Below are 10319 nucleotides of genomic sequence, written 5' to 3'. Positions count from 1 at the left end.
TCGCAAATTTTTGCTTCTTCCCTCGCCGGGATTCGAACCCATGCTACTGTGATATCGTGACACCAAATCGCCTGCACTGCAGCCGTCCCGCTAGACCACACGACCACCTGGGCTCTACTACAGGTGGTCGTGTGGTCTAGCGGGACTGCTGCATATATATATACAACTTGTCTAAACATCAACCCACCAATGTTATCGCTTAAAATTTCAATACCCTTATGGAAAAAAACCCATGTCAAATTGATACGGAAGAATATGAATAATCAGTCTTTAATCTGTAAATTTGTTGTTCGTAGCTTCATTTCTAATTCATTTATCAGTTTGTTGTTAAAGTTACAAAAGTCACAAGTCTGTTTAATTCTAACAAAGGCTTTTAGTCTTCTATCTTTGATATTCCAACTATCCAACATATCATAATTTATAACAACAATATTGCGCGATATGTTTATCTTGTAATGAGCCCAAATCTTGTTCAATTCAATCATTTGAAATTGTGATTTTAAATAATCGTCACTCAAAATGACTAAATATGAACTTGAGTTAGCTATTTCGGTCGAAATTTGGTCGACGTGCACACCGCCTACATCGAAATCTCTTGGAGGAAAACAACATTTGAAGCCATTTTGTTCGAGATTGAAAACGACTGTCTTGATCCATTTCATTATATTGTCATTATCTGCATTGAAAGAAATATACACGTCAAATTTAGTTTGTTGACTATCGTTGTTACTGTTTCTATTGAGGTACTGACGTTTGAAATTCCTTAAAAGTAGAAACAGTTCGTATTTCATTTTCAAGCATAGCAGTAATGATACAAATATAGATATCATGAAGCTAAGTAGTACATATTTAACAGTGGACTTCGGTTTGACAGCGGAACAAATCTCAGAAATCGAAATCGCATCTATATCTCTACCTCGTATATGACAGTTAATGGAGTTATTTACTCCATGTCTTCTGTGCTGGTTTTCTAGCCATGATCCAATCCACTTCATTTTACATGAACACTTGATTGATATACGTCCAAACGATATTTTGTGATCATTTGTCATTAAAAGTACATTCTTATGAATCTGAACTATTTTATTATGCTGAAGATTAATATTCCGTAGTTTCATGATTCCATAAACAAATGGATCTACACTTGCTATTCTATTATAAGACAAATTAATTGAAAATGTTCTATTCAGAAAAGTACGGTATTCAAAAACAGAAATAAAGTTATGACTTAAATTAATATCTAAATCATCTTGTTGTGGACAAACACTTGGTATTTTATACTTTCCAGTCGAAGAACAATTAATCACAACCTTAAATTTCGATGGTTGTTCATAATAATTACATTTAGGAGGGCATCCGTTTTTCATAGTGATATCACATGTTAATAGGTCTTCATTGATATCAATAATCCTCTTCTCGCGAAGTAAGGGCGGCTCTTTACAAAGTACATTACGTATTCCTGTGAAGTGTTTAGCAGCAAATTTCATGTGTTTGATAAATCTTTCAAGCTTACAATCACATCTTATTGGATTGTTAATCAAATCTAGGGGATATTTAAAAACAGTGCTTAAAAAAGTTTTTACGGTCATTCCTAATTCCTGAAAATTCGGCATTTCGGACAAGTGATTGCCGTGTAATCCTATAGTCCCCCCACCCTTTGATAAATTGAATTGAGTAGATAATTCATTTGTCAGCTTCGATATTCTGTTGAGATCCAACCATATATAGTCAAACCAATAATCGAGATAAAGGTTTGATATATCAATTCTTTTCAGAAGGTTTCTTTCAAGATCAATCTTCATGAGAGAACCTGGACGATAATTAAACGTATTAGGCTCTATGTATTGTATCTCATTGTCAGATAAAACCAAAACTCTCAAATATTTCATCATCCTGAAGGTTGTATTTTCCAATCTTGAAACATAATTAGAGGACAGGTTTAATGTGTCAAGAATGTGTAAACATTCTATGTTATCGATGGTTTCAATTTGATTTCCATGGAAATTGATTTTCACTATTTTGTTATTGTTATTGTTACATAAACAATCTGGAATTTCTTTTAAATATCCTTGTTGGTATATAATCTTATAGTACGACATTACATCAGCTCCTTCGGCATCCGGAACACACCCATATTCATCAGCTGGTTCCAAATGTAGTACGCCGAGTAAATTCTTTGATTTTGAAATCATCCAATATGGTAAAGCATTTTCTACGCAGCATGTGACAAGATTGTTCCCTGCAAAATCACGCCGAGTTGAAATCTTGTGTTTACATGCATCCGGGCACATAAGAAAGTTACTAACAATCGTATCTGTTATCCATTGAAAATAACCAGGAAAAGATTCTTGATCAATCTCGCTAATATGTGATGTTGAACACATTTGAACATAGAAAACTATGAAGAATAATTCTATCTGAAATATAAAGTAAGTACACTTGCATATTGAATCATTTACAAATAGTGAAAACACATATTCAAAAGAATGCTAAAAAAGGAGATACCTGGGTAGCATGCAAAACGCTGATTAAACACTTTCAAGGCTATTGAAATGCAAATGAAAAATTCGAACAGACTTACAACGCACTTTTACAAAAGCATAATTCAAATTACTTTTTTAATGATTTTGTTTCCTAATGATGGTTTCATCTAAATATTCAAATGTGTTTAAATATATCTTGATATCCATATCATTAACGGTAAACTTGATACTAAAACTTATGAGAAAAGAGAAGATTTTTCATGTCCTTTCGATTATTATACATGTTAAGTTGGTGACGTTCCCTTGTCACCATCTAACGGTGTTTATATATCTCAACTTGTACGATTCGCTTGTGTGTTTAACAATGTTTAAGATTTAAACGAGAAAAAAATATGCATTACTGAAAAATTATTACACGAAATTTTTCGATATCACAAACTAGTCATAACATTCACTGAATGTTATCATCGGTATAAAGACATCATTAGTAAATATAGCTCGACATGCAGATTTCTTATATGTTTAGGTATTTCACATCCAATTTTTTATGGAAATATTCTTTATCAAGCACACAAATGTCAATAATTACCTCAGATGCTTACAAAACTCTGAGAATAGACTTATTAAGAAGGGATATAGATACGGTATTGTTGTCAGGTCATGAAAGATTGCATATTTTGGCGTTAATATTGATTCACTTATGGGGTATTTACATCGGAACTAAATACATTTATTTAGAAACCATTTGTTGGCATGACACGGGTTATGTTCTTCTCATATATGTTATAATGGAATCATACTAAAACCCTGACGGGAAGAATTGTGCTTGATATTTATATGATGAAGACATACTCTTTCAATGAGTTTAATTGAAGTCTAGAGCTGGCATGTCAGTTAACTGCTTGTAGTCTTTGTTATTTATGTTTTTCTTCATTTTGTTTATTTTCTTTGGTTACATCTTCTGACACCAGACTCGGACTTCTCTTGCACTGAATTTTAATGTGAGTATTATTATGCGTTTACTTCTACATTGGCTAGAGGTATAGAGGGGGGGTTAATTTCTCATAAACATGTTTAACCAAGCCGCATTTTTGTGCATGTCCCAAGTCAGGGGCACCTGGTCTTTGTTTGTCTTGTATTGTTTTCAATTTTAGTTTCTTGTGTACAATTTGGGGTTAAGTATGGCGTTCATTATCACTGAACTAGTATATGTTTTTGTTTAAGGGTCAGCTGAAAGACATTCCAGGTTCGGGAATTTCTCGCTGCATTGAAGACCTTTTGTTGACATTCTGTTGTTGTCTGTTCTATGGCTAGGTTGTTGTCTCTTTGACACATTCCCAATTTCCAATCTCAATTTTATTCAATATTAGTTTAAGAGGTTGTGGTATTATTACAGCTGTCCAACTATAAGCGCAATAAACAAAGGCAACTGTTGTATACTGCTGTTCGAAATTCATAAATCATTTGAACAAAAAATCCTGGTTACAATCTAAAACTGAACGAAACTCATGAAATAGAAGAGGAGAACTGCGACACGACAGAAACACAACACATAAAAATGTAACACACAGAAACAAAATATAATATAACAATGGCCATTTTCCTGACTTTGTACAAGACATGATCAGACACAAATGGTGGGCTGGACCTGGTTGTGCAGCAAGCCAAACCTTGTACTTTTATGGCAATGTTAAATATAACTTTAAAATGACACCATTACATGACAGGACCTCAGTACAAATAAATTGCACGAATTATAATGTTATACACCATACGTGCGTTTCGTTTATTTAAAACTCACCAGTGACGCTCAAATCAAAATATTAAAGAAAGCCAAACAAGTACAAAGTTTAGGATCATTAGTGACCCTACGAAGTGGTGCCAAATACGACTAAATCCATGCCATGGATAAGAAAAATCCTTAATCCCTAGAATAGTTCTTACTTTTGCAAACAGTAGATTTATCAGGTATTTCTGAACACTCGTTTCGTTTCCTATCTTATGAAAGTATATGTTGAATAGTCTTGATACTATTGTATTGTAAATTATTGTCATTCGGAGAGGACCAATCCAATTTACTTTGAGTAAATAAAATATGTTTAAACTAAACTATTCTTGACAGAATCATTGTTAAGAAAACATCAAATGCAATTTAGTGTTCTAATCTCGGTTTTAGGGAACCTGCAAACTTTAAGTATTTTTTAACAAAAACGGAGATGCGAAATGTAGCAACACACATTGGGGAATATTTTCCTTAATTTATATCTCTCTCCCTTTCAAAATCAGATTATCTGAAGGGTATAAGAAAGTCAAAACGGAAACATACATATTGTGTTGTCATTGAATTATACATAATATTTTACCCTCTTGTAATCAGTTTTGCACATACGTTAGAAGTTGTATCGTTCTGTTAAAAAATGTACGAAGTATACAAGAGGGACAGTCAAACTCATAACTCGAAAATAAACTGACAATGCCATGGATAAAAATGAAAAAGACAAACAGACAAATAATAGAGAAAACTAAATAATAAGCAACACGAACCCCACCAAAAAACTAGGGGTGATCTCAAGTGCTCCGTAAAAGTAGGCATATCCTGTTTCAAATGCGGACACGTCGTGTTACTCGTGTTATAACAAATCAGGTAAATAGTCTAATTCGGTAGGTCACATTCATGAAATTAAAGGGGATTGTAGTTACGACGTAAGAAACATATCCTATATCATTTGTGAAACGGTTATTCCATAACGGTTAATCAACTCGTGATGGTGTCCATAAAATTTACGAAGGGATGATTTCAAATTCATTATTTGAAACTCTTGGTTTTATAGCTTCTTTGTGAGCAGAAACCCTCTATTAAGAAAATCATGATAGGAAATGCAAGCACAGGGATATCGTATCAATTGGGCGATATATACCCCGTATGCAGATACTGCTGTAATGTTGCTACTTAGAAATGAAAAGTTCGCAATTGGAATGCTATCATCATCTTTTTTGTCGTCCAGTTTTGTTTTCAACCGACCCTCTTTGTCAAATTCTAGATGTAAGACAAGATATGAGGCCGACTGAACTGTATCTGTTGTATCTTTATATAAAGTTTGATGGAATGGATGCGTTCAACAAAGTCACCAATTTTTGAATAACGCAGCGAAAGAACATCATCTAAATAGCGGAAAATAGAAGTAAAGGATTATGCTAATTTCTTATCTTTCTCCCCAAGACGATCCTGTGTTGAGTAAAATGAGACAGAAGATGCTAGATATCGCTTGCTTCTTTATATATAATCAGAAAAATCCAGAGAAAATCGCAACGTTAATATACGAAAGATAGAAAAAAGTAAAAACACTAAAATACTGAACTCCGAGGAAAATTATAAAAAGATAAGTCCCAAAATTAAAATAAACTCATTTTTATATTGAATTGTCATCTTTATTGATTTTTTCAAAAGTCTACAAAATATTTAGTAATTCAATTATTTTTTCATTAATGACCTTGCGGCCTTAAACCTTTTGAAAATGATACATCCTTTTTTTCCATTTATGCTACCGGCCTCGAGCCCATTAGATTTTCAAAGTTGAATTTTACAAAAAATTGAGAGTAATTTCTTATATAAATAAAAGCAACTTATATAACACATACACTAACTTAATTTCAAGACTTTTTTTTATTAAGTACCGTGACAATAGAGCGTTGCAAATATGTAAAATTAAAATTTATTCTTATATGAAAATTTCTTGAAAATGAAAAAAATAGCGATTAGTCTTAGTCGGCTAGAAAAAAATAAACGCAGTATAAAGTATTCAGGAAGATAAACCTATTTACAGTATGGCAGCTATGTGGACCCTCTATTTGACAGTTAAATCTATTTAGATAACAAATGATTCCTGAATTCGATATATGTATGTCCTTTTTGTAAACCACATTCGAATGTAGTAATATTAACCTTCTTTAAACTATTAACGCAAGCTTGAGTTTAAATACAGAAATAAGAAAGAAACTTACCAATATCATGATGGTACTAAAATCAGCTATTCGTCTCTATACATACTAAACCGTTGAATGAAAATGTGTGTCTACAAACAAAGAGTTGCACTCTCTGTTAAGTAATATTTAAGTTGCATACTTCTACAACTTTAACATAAACATTTCTTAGATTGTTATCATATTAAACAAAATAGACTCTGCATTTGTTCACTTGTTTTCAAAATCATTGTTATTTATTTTTAGATATTCTTCATTTTAACAATGAGCTTAAGTCATGTTACTGTTTTCCACAAAAATAAGTAGTTTGAAAATAATTTAAAGTACATCTATGATTCATTGTCTTATATTGCATTTTGATTTTGGCAACTTTAAATACCATTAAGAATGATTTTCAGCATTTATAGTCATGTTTTTTATAACAAATTTAACACTAACAGAGGTAACAGTAGTTTACCGACCATCATAATGCAAATCAAAACTTCGACCAAAATAGCGAAAAAGAGACTCATAAGTGGCGATAATTGATGGTTCCAAATAACAAGAGTACTCTGCTATATACGAACCTTCAATCACGCATTTCCAAACTCAATAGCAATTTTCAAAATTGGGATTTAGACATGAGTACCGGTATTTTAACATCTAAAACTACTCAAACCTGTCCATAAAAACTCATGCTCCAAAGACCAAGTTGTTGCTTAACACATATCCTTCATACATGCAAAAACTCTATTGTTCCCACAACCAAAAGCACAAACAACATCATTTTTGTTTGTAAATCACAATTTAAAAAATTATATGATAAAAAAATTAAAGTAAGGCATTGCATATTTACTTTGAAACTCAATTTATACTCCCTCTATATATACCAAAGATATCTTTAATAACTATAGATATGTTCTAGTTTTCCCGTTGAATTTTAACGGAAGACACTAAACTTAATCGTCCTTCGTTTAATTTTTAAATTGTTCCTAGAAACAATGTTTCAAATCTCGAACACATTCGCAAAGTGTCACTTTTTAATTTCTTTTCCTATCCAGACGGACCCTTATGTAGAAAATGACTACAATGACACAATAGTTTAAGTTTTGAACCCTCTGAGAGAATCTTTTAAGATTATCTCAAACACATATTTAATTGTTTATTTCTTTTTTTATTTAAATGTATATCTTACATTGACCCAGCATCTGTGTTTGTGGATTTCTTTTTCAGTCATCATACTACTTTTCAAAATTACGATTAAATTATTTCAAAATAATTTTACAACAGTCAGGAATAAAACAAATTAAAAAAGATTCCTAAATTACTGAAAGGAAAGTCCATAATCAAATATAAAAAATCAAAAGCTCAAACACTTTAAACGAATGGATAACAACTGTCAAAATTCAACCAGAATATTATTCCTTTAAAATATATTTTATATGTATTTATACAAAACAATTATATGACAATATAATTTAAAATCAATAACAAGCGAAAATATGATATGTTTAAAGTGCAAAGCAAAACAATGGAAGATTTTAAAAACAATTTATGCCGAAAAATTTACATTTTCCATTAAAACAGTTTAATCAAGTGTTAACATGTCCATTTTGACAATGTTCTGCTAGTATCAAGGGAGTTAAGAACATTTTGTTTGAATACACATAATATTTAACCGTAAAGTGCATGTCAGACTTTTTTTTATAGCTTGTTATACGGTATGAGTTTTTGTACCTGTTGAACTCTGGTTGTCGCATTGGCAATCACGCCACATCTCTTTATATTCTATTTTAGTAGATGATGAATGTACCTCTACCCTTTCAGTGTTGTAGGTATAAACGATATAAATGAGAGGAAAATAACCGGGCTGCAAAAGTTTGAATTATTCGAAATACTAAGGATCTCTTATCCGAGGCATATATAACCTTAGGCGTATTTGGCTCAACTTTCTTGATGAGTATTATGTAGACGCTTGGGTAGCGTAATACATTTCAAGCTTGGTACCTTTGAAGGTTATAACCACTTTAATTTTCCTCAATTTTCGGGTATTTAGTATTCCTCAAAACAAGAAAGCATGCAAAGAGCTCCACATGGGTTAAATTTATAGATGTTCAATGCTATTGGGTCGATTGCTGTTCATTTTAACTATATGTCTCCTTTCATATTACTAACACAGATTTTAGTTATTTGCCATATAATTTGTTATAACCACTGACACTGTTAAACTCACAGAGTAGCATCCCGAAATCCATGGGAAATAAGATCGCTACAGGTGATTTTCTTTTGTTTTATAATCTTTTATGTTATCGGATATGTTCCTTAAGTCGTAACTACAATCTCCTCTCCTGTCATGAATGTGACCTACCGAATTCGACTATTTCCCGGATTTGATATCACATAAGCAACACGACAGGTACCACATGTGGAGCAGGATCTGCTTTCCCTTCCGGAGCACCTGAGATCACCCATAGTTTTGGTAGGGTTCGTGTTGTTTATTGTTTAGTTTTCTATGTTGTGTCATGTGTAGTATTATTTGTCTGTTTGTTTTTTTTATTTTTCGCCATGGCGTCGTCAGTTTATTTTAGATTTATGATTGATAATTTATTCTTTGTCCCTCTTTTACCTTGGTTGAAGTTGTATTTCTGTATAAAGAAGAACGGAAAACAACTGTTGCCTCTCTTTTTGTTAATTCATAGAAGTAAAAATGATAATTCATTCTTAATTACCTTTAAACCTACCAGAATCAAAATGTTATATAAGACAGTGGTTCTTCGATATTAATTGAAAATGAACTGAAAATGGATTTCAAAAACTGTACTTTTTATGGACATGTTTGAGCTAATTGTCAATTTGACGAGTATCTAAAAATGATAACAATGATATCGTTTACAAGTGCGCATCTGCAGAGTTTTTTTTATAATTTGAAAACAATCTAAGAAATTTTTGTTTTACTTGTCAAAGGTTTGGCAGGATGCAACTTAAATACCGGTATTACATAACGGAAAGAACAAATCTTTGTAAGTAGACACACATTTTCATTCAACAATTAAGTACTTACAGAGAACAATTATTTTATTATCATCATAATTATGGTACGTTTGTGTATTATTTCATTTTTTAAATCGAGAATGCGTTCGTGGTTTTGAAGGAGGAACACATTGCTAAATTCGATTATGGTTCCAAAAAAGACATAGATATATTGAGTTCAAGACGGTCTCTTTAATATATTCCAGTGTCCTATAAAAAGTTAAGATTTGATGGAAATTCGGGTTACAACATAACTGTCAAACTGTTAACAGACTTATCTTTATAGATACATTATTCTGCGTGGATCGCTTTCAGACCAACTTCGTAGCGTATTATATTTGCTATTTGTCTTTATTTCAAAAATACTCACATAGGGAGAAATTCCGATTTTTCATTTTTGCGAAAATCTACTGTCGTCCTATTTTATCCAGAAATTCGCGGCATGGAGTTATTTTACGATATTTGTACTACAAAGAACTTATGCAGCAGAATATGCAGGACGGCAGTATAAATGTAAGAAAAGGGGGATATATCAGTATCAAATGGGTTTAAGCTGCAAGGTCGTGAAACATGATTTAAATAATGATTTCTGAGAACTTTTGACAAATCAATAACACGACAAATCAATATATAAATTAATTAATTAGTTAATGCAAATTTGATATTAGTTTCTATCTTTCGAAAACTAACCATGGTAACGTTACGGGTTTTTTCTCCGTTGTTCTTATAATATCAAAAGAAGCAAGTGATATTCACCAACTTGTATCTTAGTATAGAATTTGCTTATGTTTTTGTAAATAGAAATTTTTGAGCTAAGGAAGTTTTATATGAAAAGATAAATGGGTG

General features: G+C 31.8%; 1 protein-coding gene across 1 annotated transcript; it reads right to left on the bottom strand.

The window, feature by feature from the left end:
• Positions 1-263: 263 nt before the first annotated feature.
• LOC134694098 (protein toll-like) lies at positions 264-6582 on the bottom strand. Its single transcript, XM_063555093.1, has 2 exons — positions 6486-6582; positions 264-2417 (listed from the first exon to the last, which is right to left on the bottom strand). Exons 1-2 carry the CDS (start codon positions 6492-6494, stop codon positions 264-266), a joined length of 2163 nt encoding a protein of 720 aa, XP_063411163.1. The 5' UTR covers positions 6495-6582.
• Positions 6583-10319: the final 3737 nt, after the last annotated feature.

Source organism: Mytilus trossulus, chromosome 13, assembly GCF_036588685.1.
Source record: "Mytilus trossulus isolate FHL-02 chromosome 13, PNRI_Mtr1.1.1.hap1, whole genome shotgun sequence".
NCBI lineage: Eukaryota > Metazoa > Mollusca > Bivalvia > Mytilida > Mytilidae > Mytilus > Mytilus trossulus.
Note: the sequence above shows the minus strand (reverse complement) of the source record. Positions and strands in the feature narration are given on the sequence as shown.